This window comes from Diplotaxodon limnothrissa, linkage group LG10 (assembly GCF_057381915.1).
Source record: "Diplotaxodon limnothrissa isolate DT_005_m linkage group LG10, D_limnothrissa_male_GT1.1, whole genome shotgun sequence".
NCBI classification, from domain to species: Eukaryota; Metazoa; Chordata; class Actinopteri; order Cichliformes; family Cichlidae; genus Diplotaxodon; species Diplotaxodon limnothrissa.
This window is the reverse complement of record NC_140605.1, coordinates 5,010,217-5,032,332: the sequence shown is the minus strand read 5'-3', so window position 1 is coordinate 5,032,332 and position 22,116 is coordinate 5,010,217. Positions and strand designations below refer to the sequence as shown.

The following is a 22,116-nucleotide window of genomic DNA, read 5'->3' as shown; positions in this document are numbered from 1 at the left end:
TGGATACCGTCTGTGCCTGTGAATTTTTCTGTTTTGAGGACGGCTTCTTTTACCTGTCACTACAGATGGTCTGTTTATGTTTTGATTGAGAGCCTTTTTTTGGGCAGCTGAAGAGGAGAAGTCTATCTTATGGCCAACCTCTGGCTGTATCTTGGTCATATTACCCAGCAAAATCAAGTATGCAGGTTCATCTGTAACAGTCCTTGTGCCACAGATCCACACTGTTGCTTCTACTTTAAACAGAAGAGCAGAGACATGGGTGCAGGTCTCCGCGACTCTGGCCATACAGCTGCAGTGGGCGGCTTCAACCTTCCCTGTGATGCTCACAATGACCCATGGCTGCAATGCTGGTTGATTCAGTCTTTGAGAGTGCAGTACCTGAAACACACACAGGCAAAGTTCAAGACACGAACTTTAATAAGCCAAGGCCGACACAAATGTGTTGTGTCTACGTTCAAATACATTAATCATAAATGTAACAACTAAAGTGTTTTTATGTATCCATATATAGAAAGCTGCATGTTATATTTTAAATCTGCATGTTTCTTTTTAGAAACCTATCAGCAAAAAACTTAAGTATGTAATGCAAGGATGTAATCACTTTCAAGAGTGAGAAAGCATAAAGTTCGACTTTAAGTGACAATTGTGGACACTTAATATGATAAGGCGATTCTGCAGGTCATTAATCAATGTATAAAACTAAAATAAAATGTGTCACTAAAATGTATTTAGTGACACAGCACACAAACACGGAAGCAAGATGTGTAATTAGGATTATTTATAATAAATATGAATTAATTAGTGTAATTTCATTAACCATAGAGAATAACTAAATCCTTCAGGACAATGTCACATCAGTGCACTGAACTCACTATGGCATCCATCTAACAGAGCTTCCACATGTTCTCACTGTAATTTCCCCCTCATGAATGAATTTATGCTGCACTAATCTGAATGTTCGGAGGGAAATCAAACGCATTTTACTCGTAGTACTCAAGCTGACTTCACTTGGTTTGAATAACGGCGTACTCACAATTGCACCCAGTCCTTGGTGAATTGGATGTGCGCCTCCAGAGATTTATGACGGCGAAACTGGTGCGCCGTGTATGCGCTGACTTTACAGACAAGGTACGAGAACAGATCATGCTAAGTCAACAGCGGTTTGGTCTTCAGGGTTTCTACTCCACTTTCATACGGGTCCACATTTCCGATGCACGCTACTTTTTGCAAGTACCGTCTCTTTGCATGTGGACACAAACTGTCTCTACACCGTCCTTTTCATTTTGAGCTACAGTGTGTTTGTTTTGATTCGTGGCCTGGTGCTCCCACAATGCATTGCGGCGTTACGTCAACTCCAAAGCCCGTTGCGTGCAGGAGAATATGCGCATGCGCATTGCCATGGTGATTTTAAACGTGCAAAAATTCTGTTTAGTAGTTGTTGCTGTTTCTTTCTTTCTTTCTTTCTTTCTTTCTTTCTTTCTTTCTTTCTTTCACTATAATTCATTCAAGGCTTTGTGGGAAATGCTTCTCCTGTAAAAGTTTCAGTCACCGGCGACATTTTTTCATCAGCAGAACGTTGACCGTCATCACAATGAACCAAATTCGATGACGTCACAAAAGTCAGCTCAAACCACAACCAATCAAAATCTTGACTTTGATCTGAAAATCCTTAAATAGCCGTTAGTTCGCAGTGTTCCTCACAGCAATCAGTTGCGATTAGTTCACATTTGCTTCGTGTTTTTAAACAGTTTCCTAAAGAGATTTAAACTCTTTTTCAAGGACATTTTAAAAGTTCTGTACCAATCAGCTAAAGTTTGACAGCTGTACCGACCAGTTTCCTCCAGTCTATTAAAGCAGACTGTTTTCAAAAAATGGATAGAGGAGACGGCTCACAAAACCATGACGATGGTGAACAAAACCATGTTGGTGTAGGACTAGCAGTCAATGAGCTGCTTTTGGCACTGCTGCAACAGGGAAATCTTAGAGCAGTTGACAGGATGTTCCCCTGGATTGAAATCAATCAGTTGCGTGGTTTAGTTGATAATCAACTGCCACAACAAGAGGAGGCAGTTGATGTTCCGGCAGGAGGCATCGAAATAAATCCTCCCCAGGAAATAGCAGGACCCTGGGAAAATTTTAGAGCAGAGATGGGAGTAGGCGATGGCATTGAAAGAAATCCACCCCAGGAAATAGAAGGACCCTTGGTCATTAATGGAGCAGAGATGGGAGTAGGAGATAACATAGAAAGAAATCCACCCCAACAGATAGAACGACCATTGGTCATTAATAGAGCAGAGATGGGAGCAGGAGATTACACAGAAAGAAATCCACCTCTAGAAATAGAACAACCCGTGTACAATAATGGAGCAGAAGAAGATCCAATTATTGATGAAATCAGGTGGTGGGAAGATGAGGGATCTGAGAGCGACACTGAAAGTGTTCCTGATAGTGACACAGATGACGATGGAGACAATGGCCAGGATGCTCCTGTGCTATTGCCCCCCAACCCAGTACCAGACGGTTCGAGGAGGAGACCAAGGGAGGAGGAGGATGAAGAAGAAGAAGATGGGAGAGCTAGGAAAATGTCTAAACACTGAATTTTGAGCTGAGCTGGACAGTCAGTGTTGCACCCATCTTCCAAAGCTACATGTGTCCTACATTGCGTTTCTTTCTGCAGAGGAGCTTGCTTCCAATAAAAGCAGCAGGAACAAAGACAGGAAACAAATAAAAAGGAAAAAGTGAAAAACTGCAAAGCAGAAAAGCAGAAAAGGAGGAAACAGAGACTCAACGAAGGAAGATAAATAACAGGAAAAAAAAGAAGAAAATGTCATGGCTGTGTGAAGGCAGGCAGGAACCCAAGAGCAGGACTCACAGAGGCAAATGTGAAGTCAAAACACCCGTCTTTATTGGGAGTTTGCCGATTGAACAGAAAACTAACTAAACTGGGAAAGCAACAGACAGGAAACCGGGCAAACAGAAAAAACAGAGTAGAATGAAGAACGACGCAACGACGAGCAGGGTGAGACTCAGACACTAAATACAAGAGGTGAACAGGACTGAAAGGACACAGCTGGGAGACACGGCTGACACTGATTACACAGACGAGACAGGGAGAGCACAAAACTGAACACACTGACATAAGACACAGACCTTCAAAATAAAACAGGAAATGCACAGACTGGACTCAGAGACACAGTAACAGACAGAGAACAGAAGGAACACATGGGCAGAAACTAAACAGAGGGAACACAGAACCCAGTGTCCTACATGTAACATGCTCAGAGACTGAATCTCGGCTGGCCCCCTCTGACCCACGGACTTAGTTTCCTGCCACCAGGGACCTGTTTACCAGACTTCCCATATACCACCCGTGACCCAATATGATTGTGCATACAAGTGGAAAGCAACATATGTGTCTCATATCACTGGTACCTTGTTAGATGGTGATGATTGTGGTCTCACTGGTCGCAGACATGGAGGGAGTGGTCCTATTGGTTGGCTCCCACATTAGGAAGGCGGGGTTGGGGCCTTCCTATCACCATTGTGCTAACGTAATTATACAATAGCATTTACAACACCACCATCTTCAAATAGAAAAACACATTATGGAATGCTATCAGTTGTGTATTGGCCTCCCCAAACCCTGGACCTCAACATTAGTGAATAGTGGGATCATCTTGACAGAGAAGGGAAGGAAAGGCAGCCAACATCCAAAAGAAGAGCTTTGAATGCATGTCTTTATCCTGTCTTCCTTCTCACCCCAACCGGTCGCAGCAGATGACCGCCCCTCCCTGAGCCTGGTTCTGCCAGAGGTTTCTTCCTGTTAAAAGGGAGTTTTTCCTTCCCACTGTTGCCAAAGTGCTTGCTCATAGGGGGTCATATTGTTGATTGTTGGGTTTTTCTCTGTATCTATTATTGTACGATCTACTGTACAATATAAAGCTCTGTGAGGCGACTGTTGTTGTGATTTGGTGCAATATAAATAAAATTGAATTGAATTGAATTGAATTGAATTGTTCACACTGCTGACTCATGACTGTGTAGCAACACATAGTTCAAATCACATCATTAAGTTCGCTGATGACACGACCGTGGTGGGTCTCATTAGCAAGAACGACGAGTCAGCGTACAGAGAGGAAGTGCAGAGACTAACGGACTGGTGTAAAGACAACAACCTGTCTCTGAATGTTGACAAGACAAAAGAGATGGTTGTTGACTTTAGGTGGACACGAGGCGACCACTCACCGCTGAGCATCAACGGCTCCTCTGTGGAGATCGTCGACAGCACCAAATTCCTGGGCGTCCACCTGGAGACGGCCCTCGGCTGGTCCCTCAACACCAGCTCCCTGCACAAGAAAGCCCAACAGCGTCTCTTCTTTCTGAGAAGACTGAGAAAGGCCCGGCTTCCACCACCGATCCTGACCACCTTCTATAGAGGAACTATCGAGAGCATCCTGAGCGGCTGCATCACTGTCTGGTTTGGGAACTGTGCCATATCAGACCGCAAGACCCTACAGCGGATAGTGGGAACAGCAGAGAAGATCATCGGGGTCTCTCTCCCCTCTATTGAGGACATCTACACCACACGATGCATTCGCAAAGCCACCAGCATTGTGGCTGATCGGACACACCCCCCTCACACACTCTTCACACTCCTGCCATCTGGAAAAAGGTACCGAAGCATTCGGGCACACACATCCAGACTGTGCAACAGCTTTTTTCCACAAGCCATCCGTCTCCTCAGCAAAAAGGGACTGACTGATAAACACGCACACACACACATACACACACACTAACATTATCACTCAGCTTAACTCAACTACCTCAAAACATTGAGACTGGACTGACTAATCAACACAAGCACAAACACACTGACCTACACCACCAAACCATCGCACACACCAACCTGTAAATGGTCTTTTGCACAATATTATTACTGGACTTTCTGCACTAACTTCTGCACTTCCTAATTTTTGCTGCTACACTAAGGAATGTTTACTGTTCCTCCACTACCTCAACTCATCATCACAAAACCTTATTATTATGTTACGTTGTGTTTTTTTTTTTGTCACACTGTCACTTGCTGCTCTTGTTTGCACATTTGCACGTGCACTTTGTTGTCTGCTGTCTGATAACAAAAAAAAAAAGTCATCCTTAGATAGTTAGATAGTTTTTTGTTAATTTATGTTGTAATTTATGTTAGGTCAGTCTGTCTTGTCTCTGCTAGCCAGCTAACTAGGCCTCTTAGTTAGCTAGTTTAGAGTTTTCTGTTAAATTATGTTGTAAATTTATGTTGCATGTAGCACCTTGGTTCCTGGAGGAACGTTGTTTCGCCTCACTGTGTACTGTTAAACTGTATATGGTTGAAGTGACAATAAAGCCAACTTGACTTGAATTGAACTGAATTGAATGTCCTTCAAGAAGCCTGGAGAACTTTTCCTGAAGACTACTTTCGCTATAATAAAAAAAAAGAAAAAATTAAAGCAAAGGTAATGACTAGTTTGGGTGTTGTAGTCCTTTAATAATCAAGGAAAAGTAGTAAATCCACAATTTAAAAAAAAAATGCTTTTATTATAAATAATCCTGGTGTGGATTAGTTACTTACACATCAAACCAATGTTTTACAGGCAGAACATTGCTCATCTGAGTTTTTACAGACCCAGAGTGAAATTCACACAAGTTCAGCTTTCATTACCTGATCAGTGCGCCACTGAAGCAGACCCACTCTGCTCTGTCTTTGAAGATTCACCATGAGAAATTGGCATTCCTTGCTCTAACTGTCCACAATATGAAAGTCACAGGAAAAACCGACATGCCTTTTTTTTATGTTTGTTTGTTTGTTTTAACCCACTATGGTGCCACTTAAAATCCCTGTGTTTGAACAGTACACTTCAATTCTGCTTTAACAGCAATCCTTGATGTGCAGGGAAACATCAGGGTTAGCAAACTCACAACGCGAGTCTTCTTTCTCTGGGCCACATGTGTAATATTTATGTTTATGAGTTCTTGGTGCAGCCCCTCAGTTCATCTTCTCTCTTAAACAGACAGTTTTTGCTCCTCACCGTTCTTACCTTTAAGGTAACAGGCGATGATGCGTTTAGATCACTGTGGAGTGATTTTGGCCCACTCTTCTTTGCAGAATGCTTTAATTCTTTCACATTGGAGGGCTTTTGAGAATAAACGGTCTGTTTAAGGTCTTGCCAAAGCATCTCAATCAGATTTAAGTTGTTTTCTTTTGCTGCTATGTTCTGGATCACTTTCCTGGTGCATAACTCAAATGTAATTGAACTTCAGAATACAAGCTGATGGCAGGAGATTTTCCTTCAGGATTCTCTGGTATAAAGCAGAATTCAAGGTTCCATCAGTTACAGCAAGTGATCAAGGTCCAGACCATCAGGTGACTAGATTACTCAAAGAAAACAGATTTTAATCTAAGAACATCTTTACTTTTTACTGTAAATGATGCATCTGCCTTGAACCGTTCTATTTATACTGTATTTCAGCCCCTTCCACTGCAGAGATACATATGCTGGAACTAGGTTTTATATCAGGCTTCTTTTGTTGTGTTTTGTTTTTTATTGTACAAGAACCATGTAGCTGACGCTGAAATGTTTGTGTGGGTTGCCATGACAACACCAAAGTGAATCTGAGATCGTTATTGTTTTCTATTTGTTTTCTTTATTTGCTTCTCATGCTTGTGTACATTTGCAGTAGGAAAGGTAATCTATGAATCCAGTGATATATCCTGCTTATAAGAAATGTTTCTGTTAAAATATTATTGTGAAGTAGTCACTTCCTGTGAGTTGCGGGAACCGGAAGTTGTGCGCGGGAGAGACAAGACAGAACGGTAACACGGCGGACTTTTCGGAATATACAACTTTTCTACTGCTGGTTTTACAAGGCGTACACGGTAAAAAATCATTATGCTGTTATTTGTTTAACACTTGTGCACCTTGTGAAAGGAAATAAGTGGCTGAGATGAATATCATATGTGCTATCGATATTATTTTACTTGTTTCTAGTTTTCACGGTGCTCCATGATTGTGAGAGGAATAAAAGAATTGTGGACATCAGTACGAAGCGTGGATTCTTTCGACCAGAGTAGAAACAAGCCATATTCGTTAGAATGTAGTATTTATCTAACAATACAGACCTGCATAATTTGTGTTAATTAAATTGCAGAGAATGAGAGCTGAGAATTTATAGATCAGGTTCAAGAACATTAATATTACTGTTTAATTTGGCCTTATAGGTGGAAATGTGAAGGTTAGATTTTATTTTATTCACAACTGAACATAGAAAACATGTCCAATGTTTAAACTGAGAACGTACCTTTTTAAAGTGTGGGCTGTGAGTCCGCCGTGCACTGTTTACCTCACCTGCCGATATGCGTCATGTGTAGTTGCTTTGGAGGAGGCTGTAAAACTTTGTGTAGAGTCCAGTAAAGGTTGATGAGTCAGTGAAGCTAACTTCTGTCCAATGTCAGTGATACTAAGGTGAGTTGTTGAAGATGTCCTGAACTTTCCTCTGTAAGCACTGCTGATTTTACCAGTGTTAGTGAAACTTTCTTTTCTTTAAAGTCTTGCACTTGGACATTTAGCAAATAAATCTCTGGAAATGTTTTGGATAAATACAAAGTCCATTACATCCCTGACCTGGATGTCAGTGACACAGGTCAGTGATATCTGTTATGCACAACTACTTCTTCGTGTGCTTTCTTTTATGTACTAAAAGACCCCAAAAAAACCCCTTTTTTTAATCTTCTTTTTGTTTCATGTGACGCTTGCTTTCTGTCCTTCTGTCCAGATCATCTCCTACACCGACAACGAGGTGAAGGTGTTTGACGGACAGTTTAAGGGCCGTGTCGGTTTCCTACATCAGATGCCATCATCAGATGTGTCGTTCTACATCAACAACACCCGGGAGTCCGATTCAGGAAGCTACATCTTTCAGATTGTTAATGATGGTATTACTGAAACGGTTACCCTGGATGTGAAAGGTAAGAGAAATTCACCCGTTGCACAGCTGTACTTCTCAGATTCACTGTGAAACAGTAAAACAGAAAGTCTTGTAATAAAACATTACATAATCCTCTCCCCTCAGTCCCTCCTTCTGTTCCGAAGTGCTCTATGACAGGGAAGCCAGAGGTAAAAGGAAATGTTACTCTGATCTGCATGTCCAGCTCTGGGAAACCTATTCCTTTGTACAAGTGGAAGAAAACCAGCCCCACCTCTGAGGTCTTCTTCTCACCCATGCTCAGTGAGTGCACAGCGAAAAAACAAAGAGTCATTGTTTGCTATAAATGTGAATTATTGATAGAAAAAGCAGCCTGCACACCGTCTTTTGGGATTGTCACTTAGCACATCTTTGAGAACTGTTATACATGTGAAATAATGTGTCTTCATGTGTGTTTGACTGTCTTTTCCATGTAAACTGCTGTGTTAGATGAGAAGACTGGCACTCTGAAGCTGAACAACCTGAGCAGCAACATGTCGGGGAAATACGTGTGCACAGCCAGCAACACGGTGGCAGAAAAGAGCTGCGCAATCGACCTGCACATTACCAACTGTACGCAGCAAGTGTAACCCTGGTTATGGTTTATTAATAAAAATAAGTGATGAAAAATAGTTATGGACCACACATTCAGATACACTATTATCAAGCATGAACAGCGAGCACCGATGTAATTAATTATTTCTGTTGGACACGATCATATCCTACTAATTTCTTATGACTGCTGACACGTCATAAGAAAACTAAATGAATATGCAGCGAACTTTCTTACATATATATTAAAATATTACAAATATACAATAATTTAGCAAAAGTATCATTATAAACCCCTATCACTCATGACTTACACAGATTCAAAGTAAAAAACAAACCCTGTTTGCCAGACATGTTTAACGTTGCTAGCATAGGGCTGTGACATTTTACATTGTAACCATTAGCTTAGCTGACTTTTCTATTCAGCAGCTAAGAAAATTATACTTTTGTCAAAGTTGGCTGAATTTGTCTTACTTTAACATGAGTCTGGACAGTCAACCATGCCCAACACAACCTAGCGTCCTGGGAATATATAATGTTGCAGAAGCCTGAAAACAATGGACAGCGGTAAATTAGTGATCAACATCGCAGCATTATTGTAGTGTCTTTACATTACAATATAAAGCGCCTTGAGGCAACAGCTGTTGTGATTTGTCCCTATATAAATGAAACTGAATTGTAGCTTAAAACTGATTTGCTAGGCCACAGCACAACTGGTCACCTGATTAGTCCATCTCTATGTCAAACAGAAAGGACATCTTTACATGACTCGAATATAAAACATTAATCTGCTTTTCTAGCCAGTGCTGTACAAGTACTATTGATTCTACACGAAATGAGGTAATAAAAGTGTTTTTAAATTCTTTGAGATAGTAATTGTATGTTCTTTAATTCCAGCCAATAAAGTGGGGGTGATTGTTGGTGCCACAGTTGGCTCAGTGGCTGGCTTCATCTTCCTCCTTTTTGTGTGCCTCACTTTTGTCTTCGTGATAAGGAGAAGAAACAACGAGGATGACTTGGCCAATGAAATCAAGTGAGTCAGTGTGGCTTAAATGCAAGCAGAATTTTATCATTTAAAATTCGTAACAGCATCTCAGCTGGCCAGCAGATCTGAACCAGGACCCTTTTGCCACAGTGCTAAACAGTGTCAGTTCAGGCAAGTCATAAGTGGCAGCGTTGGTAGATGAAGTTCTTGTTGCTGCTGCTTTGAATCAAATTCATTTTAGTCCTTTGCAGATGACCCAGGTTTTACTTTTGACATGTACCAATTGCACAGGAATGCACATTTTGATCTTGCACATTTCTCAAACTAAAGTGATTCTATCACACCTGTTTAAGAAGCCTGTTTTTCAGATTTAATTTTCATATCCTGTGATAGCAGAAACAAATTACCATAGTTTCAAGATTTAATGAAGTACTCCATTTCAGTGTTACTGTGAACTAATTATGCATTTCTAAAAGTAATCTACACGCCACAAATAAGTAATCCTGCACCTCGATGTCTACAGGGAGGATGCTCAGGCTCCCAAGCGTGTGTCATGGGCTAAGAGCGGCATGGGTTCTGACATCATCTCCAAGAATGGCACCCTGTCCTCCATCGCCTCCAGCCCACACCACAAAGAGTCCTCCCATCACCACAACAACCACCACCACCACCTGCAGCAGTATCCACAGCGCCCCCCCTCAGACACTGCATCCATCATCACCGCCACAGGCAGCAATGCCGGCTATAGACCGTCCCGCCACCAAGGGGCCTCCACTCCCACCCATTACAGCTACAACAACAACACCACCCTGCCACGTGAACAGCCATTGTCCCCCGAGGCCGGCAGCAATGGCGGTTCCATGCCCAGACCCGAGCGCTACACCCAGTTGCCTCAGGCACAGGCGCTGCCGCAAACGTACAACCAGCCTCGGCTGCAGCTCCAGACCGCTCCCTCCCCGCCACCACTACCCACCTCCACCATCATGGCCTCCAACATCACCCGAATGGGAGGCGTGCCCATTATGGTTCCTGCACAGAACCAGGCCGGATCTCTAGTCTAGCATGAGCTAAGGGAATACTCTCACAAAGGATCAATTGCTGATTTTTCAAAGGGACTTTAATATTTAGCAAAGAATTCAAAATGAAAGGTCATTTACTGATGCCAACAAGCTCTCAGACACACTGTTTACTTCCTTTAAGAATACTTACTTATAGTTCTTTTGTACTCTGTATGCACTGTACACATTTGAAACTATGTATAGATATGATTTTCATACATTTGTCCAGTATCATCTTTTCTACTTTATGGATTTTAATGTTTTCATTTTTCATATTTAGATTTTTAAATGTAATTTCTTCCAAACTGTTTTCCTCCTGCCATTTACTAACCGCAGCTGGAACGCTGTGTGTGCTAATCTCACGGACAGAAAAAAAAGAGCACCAGCATGCTACACTTTATCCATTGTCTTTATTTAGAGAAACTACCTGAAGGACTCATAGGTCATTACTGTTTAAGAAGGAGAATGTTGCTCATAAACACTGGGTTTAATCTATGTATTATTAACTCTATTTCAGCACCAGACATCAAAAGACAACATAATGTGTTGTGTGATAAAGTTTGCCCTTGCAAAGTATCCTAATCCTTTTTTTTGGCTTTGCTTCTGTTGGGTTTTCAACTTGCTTTCAAAATGCTTTTAAACTCACTTCTTTAAATACAGATGAGCAAAAGCTTCTGATAATACTGAGCTGTTTAGGACTGCAGAACAGTAAATTTGCTTATATTCTTGACTAGTACTAATAACCAGTGTTGGGGAAGTTACTTTGAAAAGGTAATTAATTATAGTTACTAGTTACTTCTTCAAAAAAGTAACTGTTAGTAACTGAGTTACAATATTCTAAAAGTAATTAATTACTTGAAAAGTAACTATTGCGTTACTTTATAAAAATGTTTAACCCTCTGGGGTCCAGGGTATAATTGGCCATTTTAACCACTTCTGATTTGACCTCTACATTTCACCTTTAAAAACTGTTTACTTGTTTGGTATCATTCTTTTCAGCACAACCTCACGTGTCTGAATTTCCAGTTATGTTTTCATTTTGACATACTGTATTAACACAATTGATCTAAAATCAGACAAAAAACATAAAATCAGAGTAGAAAAAGTTATATTTTTTACTGTAACAACAACAAACATGTTTAATGAATTATATTTCATAACTTTAAATGCAAATATAAATTGTCAATTTTAAAATCCTATGCACAAGTTTTGCAAACAACAACGTTATTTGCATCCATTTACCTTTTACCTTGATTTTTTAAATAACCATTTCAAACTATTTACAGAACAATCAGTTGTTCTGCATTCAATAAGATGCAACACAAATTATTTGTGCCACTCCAAAAACACAATTTCTGTCCACTATAAAGGAGAACATCACAGCCTGATACCTGCAGGTCTGACAGCAGCAGGTGTATCACTCCTGTTTCTACCTGGAGACAGCAGTCGCCTCATTGTTCTGACACACAACACAAAACTATCCACAACACTACACACTAACTACACACTCCAAACACGCTAAACGTCACAAAACTCTCTCTCTCTCTCTCTCTCTCTTTTTCGTTAGACAGTGATCATGATTACCGTCCGCGGGAGCGCGCGCAGCTACTTAACGCTGTAGCGTCCACATTACTTACAGCTACTTCCATGCAACTGATATAAGATGCAGTAAGCTGAACACAGCTTCAATCGTCTGTTTGTTGAAAAATAGTAACGGAGCGCATTTTCTTGTTAGTAACTGTAACGGCGTTGTAACGATAGGAATAGTAATTAGTTAGATTACTCATTACTGAAAAAAGTAATGCCGTTATTCCCATCACTGCTAATAGCTAATAACTAATAATTTAAAGTTGCCTGCAGCATTCAAATTGTAAATATGTGAATTTTGGGGGGTAATTGGTAGCACGTTGTTGAGTGCAGCCTTTATGGACAACAGAAACAGGGGACGTGTTTGCCTTTATTACCACTTTGTGTTGGCATTCTTTTGTAACTTAGTCATCATCTGCGTCATCAGCATAAATTCATTACATACATTCATTATTTGGACCTGTTCTTCTAGACTGGCGCAAAGAGCTTATAGCATTAGAGAAAGACACCCGGTGATCACACAGTCCCGCACAGTGAGGATAAAGCTCTCGCTTTTAACAAGAGGGAGTAGGAGCCACCTTCTTTGACCAGTAGTGGATCAAGAAACTGAAAAAATATACAACCGGCCATCTGCCACAACCCAACCAGTCGCGGTAGATTGCCGCCCTTCCCTGAGCCTGGTTCTGCTGGAGGATTATTCCTGTTAAAAGGGAGTTTTTCCTTCCCACTGTTGCCAAAGCGGGTCATATTACTGTTGGGCAACTAACAATAATATGACTTTCTTTGTATTATTTCTCCGTATTATTGTAGGGTCCACCTTACAATATAAAGCGCCTTGAGGCAACTGTTGTTGTGATTTGCTGTATAAATAAAATTGAATTGAACTGAAGATCAAAAAGAGGCCACCAAATATATCAGCTAGCAGCAGAGCACCACTATGCATCACATCAGGATTAGAACCATAAGGCAGGTCTCCTTTCAAAATGGTCCACCACACTTCAGTACTTATGTATTTAAACTCCTTGGAAAAAAATTGTGGATATACAGTTATGTAGCACAAATTTGACAAATTTCTATAGTTTCTTTACTTGAGTATATCAAGTATTCACATTCTACTTAGAAATATTTGGGGAAATGTTAACAAGCGTAAAGCGCACGAAAGTCTGTTAAGAAGCCTCGAGATGCATTGTTAGGTCAGCAAATTTGAGCCATTTTATCAAGTTTCATTTAAGCTGATGGAGTTTTTGGCTAAAAACCTAAAGACTCCATCAACATTATTGCAGGACCATCAGTCTTGCACTACAGATATTCCTGGAATCTCGACCTCTTTAGACTTTCTTTATGCACCTTGGAAGTTAACAAATGTGTTTCAGTTTGCTTCTAATCTGAAACAAATAAACTAGATTTGGTTCAGAAACTATTTTCCATTTCCAAAACGTGTGGACATATTTTGAATAAAAACTGCTGTGAGGGAGGCACTGTTTTGTAAAAATCACATTTGTAAGAATGTATCCAAATAGCTAAGGTCATTTTAATACACTGAATGATTCCAGAACTTATTTTCATTAGTTAAGAACTAAAACTATTTATTATGTTTTTACACATTAGCGCTATTTGTAATGTCTGTTGTTACTGAATATGATTTCGATTTGGAAAAGAGAAGAAAGTGTGGTCATATTCTGCTGTAGTGTAATTACACTGGAGCATATGTTTGTTATTTAAGCTTTTGGTTAATGTGCACAGATATTTTTACAATTATTTACATGACATTCTGAGATGAAGGCTGATGAGGTTGAAGGAAAACATACTGTAAAAGCATCTCATGCAAACCACTTGAGAATATAAGCTCAAGACTAAAGTCAAGATTTCATGAGGGAAGTTGAAAGAAAAGAGGAAATCTGTTTGCTGTGCATTTAAGACTCTGTGTCCTTTAAAAGTGTACATTATGGACATTCAAATGTATTCAACGCAAGCCTTTATTTTTATATTGTACATGTATAAAAAGCACATTAAGAAAAGTGAAAGATGTGCTCACTATCACACTGAGTTATAAACCAGTGTGGATTGTATAACTGCTGTGGACAAATTGGTGGCCAAACAAATATGCTTACTTATACAGACGGCCTAAACTGTAGACAATAATGTGCAGTGTGCACTTGTATCTTCCATATTTATGTTCATTGAAAATGCCTTGTATTATATTTTCAATTAAAATTTAAAAAGATCAGCTGTTTGTGAGTTTTGTTTTATTCTTGTTTTCCAAGTTTTACCAATTTTGTCTTCTTGGCAAGCTTGTAGAAGGAAGGAAGGATTGATGACTGAGCTTGAAAGGACACAGGGTTTTCCTTTGGCGTTTTTGTTAGAAAAAAGCTGACAAGGATCTGTCATTAAACAATCCAGCACCAAGAGAGGACCAGCCACTCCTTTAAGTAGCGGTTCAGGACAATGTCATCACAGGCGTGTGGAAGTGTGGAACCAACAGGCAGAAAATCTCCACTAAGTCCCGCTGCTGCACAAAAACAAGCACACACACGTAAACACACAAACCAGGATAGCAGAGGAATTGAGTAGATAGCTGAGGTGGAGAGATGGACAGGAAGTAGGAGGTCAGCATGGAGAGGACAGAGGGAACAGATACAAAACTGATGAATAATCAGCAAATACAATGATGTCAAAAGTATGACAATCCCTTAAAAACATCCTGGGATCAGAGCTTTCTGTGTGAACTGAAAAAGATTCTTCATCTTTTTGCCAAACACATTTCGTTTTTCCAAGATCAGACCTATGCATCCTCTATAGCAGGGGTGGGCAACTCCAGGCCTCGAGGACTGGTGTCCTGAGACCTCTACTGAACCCGCAGTACTTCAACACAGCTCACACTGTTACACTGGAGGCATAAAAATAACCCCTAAAAAGAACAAACCCGGTGATTCTATCAGCTGTAATGGTATCATCTGTCCACAAGGTGTCAGATTTTATTGGTCGATTCACTGAGCAACCCTTTGATATCCATAAAGCTAAAACACTTCACAGCCTGATTGTTTGCTTTGCAACAATCCCACCAACTTCATATGTCTACATTATTGCTGTTGAGAGTTTGATGAGCCAGTACCTTCTGCTTCTGCATAGTCTTTATACAGCAATAAACAGCTGTGAATGTTATTGTGTATGAATTTTCTAGAATGAGGCTGTAGAGGTGCTACATAAATCCCAGTGAGGTTCAGCCTACCATGTTGTACTGGATGGGAGACGAGGAGGAAAGAAGCAAGCCTGCTGGAGAAACTCACACTGATTTACAACTGAAAGAAAAAAGTGCAAAAACAGAGAAAAGCCTTACATAAATGAAGAGCTTTTCCCCTCTGCTCCTCCTTCATCAGATCTCTTTCTGGTACAGGAAAATTCAGAATCGATTCGTGTTTATGGATGGATTTATGTGGATGGACCAAAGAAGTTCAAATGAAACATGGAAGCACATAACGGAGTGAGTAGAAACTAGGAAAGTGCTCAAAGCTTTAGCTGTGTGTGAAAATTAACCAAAACAACAATAATGTTTGTCAGGTTACATGGATGAAAATCATCATTTCATAAGATCACTCAGGAGTAACATGACTAAGTACAAGTTCCTGTTTGACTCTAAAAAAAACAAAAAAAACTTCATATTTGAAAGTCCTGAAGTGCACAGTGTCATGTAAAAAAATTAGACTCTAGAAGTAAAAATAGTATTTTATATTCAGTCCTGTATTTAAGAGGGATCCAGTGCAGAGGAGCCAGTGTAGGAGAAAAATGCTCTCCCTTTCTGTTCCCTGTCATTTTTGCTTTGATTTTTAGGAAATCCTGAAAGTAACAAATTACAGTAGTCAACAGGGAAGCAGCAAAGTCTTAAACACCAGATGTGCTTATCCGGGATTTAAATCTTGAAGTTGGATCAGTGACTCTTGGCTGAATGTCCTGGAGCTGTATGTGAGGCATTCAGGGAACACCAGTCAATCGCAGCTACATTGTTAGCAGAGATTATATTCTTCATGAAATGAACAAAATACAATTACTATTCTCTTAAACAAGCAAAAAGGAAAACCCACAAAAAACAACCATGCTGAGTAAGTTTTTAAAATGTCCTTATAAGATCCCAAAAGATTGACTCTGTAAATCTCAACGTAGCGTTTTCAGTGGGAGAAACATTTTGTCACTCAACCAAGTCACTTCTTCAGTCTCAGCTGGCTACAGGTTTCCCCAACCTTTTAAACAGTACATTTCCACAATGACTGAAACTAGCACCACTGACAAACAATCGGCTGTGAGGTCAGTTCCTTGATCATTAACATGCAAATTGTCTGAGACTAAGAAAGTCACACATGTGCAAATAAGTCTAGGTTAGGTGTGTGTGTGTGTGTGTGTCCTCTTTTTCTGTCTCATCTCCCTTAACTGTTTCCGTTGTTTAGAGCACAGGATTTCCTTCTGTGCCACCTAAAGTTACGTAATATTAGCTGCGCTGTTCTGGCTTCTTTTTTGTAAGCCAATTGAAATTCCTTTGTGCCTTGATGCTTGCATAATATTTTTGCTTTCATTTATGCTCATGTTGCTTTATTATCCATCCATCCTCTTCAACGTATCCTTATCAGCCAGTAATGCAATTCATCCTGATCGGTGATTGGTCAAAAGTCTAGGGTGGCAGAAGGGGGGAGAAGAGGCTTGTGATTGGTGAAAAATGTGCAATAAAGGAGACTTCTCTTTTCCATTTCTCTTTTTTTCTTTATCAGGTGATGTCTCCAGCTCCTTTATCTCACCTGATGCCTGGACTGCCGTCTGTGGTCTTCAGTATGATCACAACGTGTTATTTATGTATTTTGACTGACTTACAATGACAGGACAGTAAGCATTATCAGTGCACATGCAATAAAAGCATGTAGTTGTCACTCTAACATTGATGAGGATTTTCCTTTGGCTCTTTTGAACCAAAACAGGTTGGAAAATCCCCTGAAATTAAGAGCAATCGAGAATGAATTGCTTTCTTCTCTTCTGTGTTATTATGATGTGCAAAGACTAGCCATAAAAGGAGTCTTTTAGGTTGCCCCGATGAGACGATGTAATATATTTATTTTATATTTATATATATTTTCCACTTTTATACTGGAAAATGTGAAGGATTATTTATACCATTGTACTAGTCATTTACAGACATGCAAGAAATTAAATGCATACCGTGAACTCTTGACCCGCACACGAAGAGACATTGTTGCACTTTGCTGCCATGTTAGGGTCCACTTGTCAAAGGTCAAAGAGCTGTAAAATCACGACAAAGATGCTATGAGAGATTATGTTTGTCCTGTGACAAAATATTTGAAGAGGGGTCACTGAATAGTTCATTATGAAAATGTTGTGATCATATACCTTTCACAGTCACTCGACCTCAACCAAGACTATTTGGGGGAAATTTGACTGTCATAACAGATAGATAATAGCTTTGTTATTGTTTCCGAATCAATTCCAGGAAACACTGAAGCTGTTGCAGAGGCATGTGTTGTACAAATACTTCAAAAACTTGTGTTTGCCACCTGCTTGTACACATTGCTTCTGTGGTTCCGGTCTGTTATGTGTTTTGTTATGGAAATTTTAACAATAACCTGCAACACACCCAGTGAGCTTGATTTGAAGTGGGTTTAATAAACACATTGCAATGTGGAGAGAGCATCCCAGTGAAACACTAGGATCATCCCACTATCTATTTAACGTCTCCCATTACAATGGCCTCACTGTGTTAACATTCCACATGCATGTAAACTGGTGATGGGAGTGCTCTTACTATAGTAAAGTGAGAAAGTGATATTACTATAACTAATGTGATATGATTAAACATGTGATTACTACATGAGAAAAGAAGTTTGCCTCCACAGTTTCTACATAGTTTTGTCTTCTGAGCCTGTTGGCAGAGAATGCTATTTGTGTGCAACTTAATAAAAACATATCAAACATATTTCTCTTTCTATAGATTTTATTTATTTATACTTGTATGTTTTGTCAGTGCCCTTACGATTATTGTGGTGCTGATTCAAAGAAGATCAGTAAGTCTAAGGCAGATTAAAGCCCAACTTAGGCATTCATTAAGTGAATCCACAACTCACTGTTACTATAACACAGGACACTTCATTAAAGTGGATGAAACAGGAATACAGGAAAACAGCACTGCAGGGTAGTCAATCAGTGAACTTGATTATGAATCCAATGCAAGGGGCTTTACATAATCAACTGTGTACAAAAAGTCAATAGTCCCTGTCAGGTACGCTGGAATCATACACGTTACCATCAACAGTATCATTGTGAATGTTACACACTTAAAGAAAGTTTACAATGAGCAACATGTACTGACAATAGCCATACACAGGTAAATGTGTAGTAAATGGTAATGCAGTAAATCTGCCTAGTACGATATTAAATACACGAACACTTACGACTTCATATATGTCACATCGTTTGTAACGAGCCACGGAAAGCACCACCGGGCACTGCAGACGTGAAGGCGCGTGGATACCGTCTGTGCCTGTGAATTTTTCTGTTTTGAGGACGGCTTCTTTTACCTGTCACTACAGATGGTCTGTTTATGTTTTGATTGAGAGCCTTTTTTTGGGCAGCTGAAGAGGAGAAGTCTATCTTATGGCCAACCTCTGGCTGTATCTTGGTCATATTACCCAGCAAAATCAAGTATGCAGGTTCATCTGTAACAGTCCTTGTGCCACAGATCCACACTGTTGCTTCTACTTTAAACAGAAGAGCAGAGACATGGGTGCAGGTCTCCGCGACTCTGGCCATACAGCTGCAGTGGGCGGCTTCAACCTTCCCTGTGATGCTCACAATGACCCATGGCTGCAATGCTGGTTGATTCAGTCTTTGAGAGTGCAGTACCTGAAACACACACAGGCAAAGTTCAAGACACGAACTTTAATAAGCCAAGGCCGACACAAATGTGTTGTGTCTACGTTCAAATACATTAATCATAAATGTAACAACTAAAGTGTTTTTATGTATCCATATATAGAAAGCTGCATGTTATATTTTAAATCTGCATGTTTCTTTTTAGAAACCTATCAGCAAAAAACTTAAGTATGTAATGCAAGGATGTAATCACTTTCAAGAGTGAGAAAGCATAAAGTTCGACTTTAAGTGACAATTGTGGACACTTAATATGATAAGGCGATTCTGCAGGTCATTAATCAATGTATAAAACTAAAATAAAATGTGTCACTAAAATGTATTTAGTGACACAGCACACAAACACGGAAGCAAGATGTGTAATTAGGATTATTTATAATAAATATGAATTAATTAGTGTAATTTCATTAACCATAGAGAATAACTAAATCCTTCAGGACAATGTCACATCAGTGCACTGAACTCACTATGGCATCCATCTAACAGAGCTTCCACATGTTCTCACTGTAATTTCCCCTCATGAATGAATTTATGCTGCACTAATCTGAATGTTCGGAGGGAAATCAAACGCATTTTACTCGTAGTACTCAAGCTGACTTCACTTGGTTTGAATGACGGCGTACTCACAATTGCACCCAGTCCTTGGTGAATTGGATGTGCGCCTCCAGAGATTTATGACGGCGAAACTGGTGCGCCGTGTATGCGCTGACTTTACAGACAAGGTACGAGAACAGATCATGCTAAGTCAACAGCGGTTTGGTCTTCAGGGTTTCTACTCCACTTTCATACGGGTCCACATTTCCGATGCACGCTACTTTTTGCAAGTACCGTCTCTTTGCATGTGGACACAAACTGTCTCTACACCGTCCTTTTCATTTTGAGCTACAGTGTGTTTGTTTTGATTCGTGGCCTGGTGCTCCCACAATGCATTGCGGCGTTACGTCAACTCCAAAGCCCGTTGCGTGCAGGAGAATATGCGCATGCGCATTGCCATGGTGATTTTAAACGTGCAAAAATTCTGTTTAGTAGTTGTTGCTGTTTCTTTCTTTCTTTCTTTCTTTCTGTCACTATAATTCATTCAAGGCTTTGTGGGAAATGCTTCTCCTGTAAAAGTTTCAGTCACCGGCGACATTTTTTCATCAGCAGAACGTTGACCGTCATCACAATGAACCAAATTCGATGACGTCACAAAAGTCAGCTCAAACCACAACCAATCAAAATCTTGACTTTGATCTGAAAATCCTTAAATAGCCGTTAGTTCGCAGTGTTCCTCACAGCAATCAGTTGCGATTAGTTCACATTTGCTTCGTGTTTTTAAACAGTTTCCTAAAGAGATTTAAACTCTTTTTCAAGGACATTTTAAAAGTTCTGTACCAATCAGCTAAAGTTTGACAGCTGTACCGACCAGTTTCCTCCAGTCTATTAAAGCAGACTGTTTTCAAAAAATGGATAGAGGAGACGGCTCACAAAACCATGACGATGGTGAACAAAACCATGTTGGTGTAGCAGTCAATGAGCTGCTTTTGGCACTGCTGCAACAGGGAAATCTTAGAGCAGTTGACAGGATGTTCCCCTGGATTGAAATCAATCAGTTGCGTGGTTTAGTTGATAATCAACTGCCACAACAAGAGGAGGCAGTTGATGTTCCGGCAGGAGGCATCGAAATAAATCCTCCCCAGGAAATAGCAGGACCCTGGGAAAATTTTAGAGCAGAGATGGGAGTAGGCGATGGCATTGAAAGAAATCCACCCCAGGAAATAGAAGGACCCTTGGTCATTAATGGAGCAGAGATGGGAGTAGGAGATAACATAGAAAGAAATCCACCCCAACAGATAGAACAACCATTGGTCATTAATAGAGCAGAGATGGGAGCAGGAGATTACACAGAAAGAAATCCACCTCTAGAAATAGAACAACCCGTGTACAATAATGTAGCAGAAGAAGATCCAATTATTGATGAAATCAGGTGGTGGGAAGATGAGGGATCTGAGAGCGACACTGAAAGTGTTCCTGATAGTGACACAGATGACGATGGAGACAATGGCCAGGATGCTCCTGTGCTATTGCCCCCCAACCCAGTACCAGACGGTTCGAGGAGGAGACCAAGGGAGGAGGAGGATGAAGAAGAAGAAGATGGGAGAGCTAGGAAAATGTCTAAACACTGAATTTTGAGCTGAGCTGGACAGTCAATGTTGCACCCATCTTCCAAAGCTACATGTGTCCTACATTGCGTTTCTTTCTGCAGAGGAGCTTGCTTCCAATAAAAGCAGCAGGAACAAAGACAGGAAACAAATAAAAAGGAAAAAGTGAAAAACTGCAAAGCAGAAAAGCAGAAAAGGAGGAAACAGAGACTCAACGAAGGAAGATAAATAACAGGAAAAAAAAGAAGAAAATGTCATGGCTGTGTGAAGGCAGGCAGGAACCCAAGAGCAGGACTCACAGAGGCAAATGTGAAGTCAAAACACCCGTCTTTATTGGGAGTTTGCCGATTGAACAGAAAACTAACTAAACTGGGAAAGCAACAGACAGGAAACCGGGCAAACAGAACAAACAGAGTAGAATGAAGAACGACGCAACGACGAGCAGGGTGAGACTCAGACACTAAATACAAGAGGTGAACAGGACTGAAAGGACACAGCTGGGAGACACGGCTGACACTGATTACACAGACGAGACAGGGAGAGCACAAAACTGAACACACTGACATAAGACACAGACCTTCAAAATAAAACAGGAAATGCACAGACTGGACTCAGAGACACAGTAACAGACAGAGAACAGAAGGAACACATGGGCAGAAACTAAACAGAGGGAACACAGAACCCAGTGTCCTACATGTAACATGCTCAGAGACTGAATCTCGGCTGGCCCCCTCTGACCCACGGACTTAGTTTCCTGCCACCAGGGACCTGTTTACCAGACTTCCCATATACCACCCGTGACCCAATATGATTGTGCATACAAGTGGAAAGCAACATATGTGTCTCATATCACTGGTACCTTGTTAGATGGTGA

The 22,116-nt window shown here is 40.4% G+C and overlaps 1 protein-coding gene across 1 annotated transcript; it reads left to right on the top strand.

The window, feature by feature from the left end:
• Positions 1-4,205: 4,205 nt before the first annotated feature.
• Positions 4,206-11,149, top strand: LOC146623778 (endothelial cell-selective adhesion molecule-like). Its single transcript, XM_085364843.1, has 7 exons — positions 4,206-4,323; positions 6,804-6,910; positions 7,807-7,999; positions 8,104-8,259; positions 8,446-8,568; positions 9,445-9,580; positions 10,056-11,149. The coding sequence occupies exons 1-7, from the start codon at positions 4,206-4,208 to the stop codon at positions 10,591-10,593; spliced, it is 1,371 nt and encodes a 456-aa protein (XP_085220969.1). The 3' UTR covers positions 10,594-11,149.
• The last annotated feature ends 10,967 nt before the right edge of the window (positions 11,150-22,116 follow it).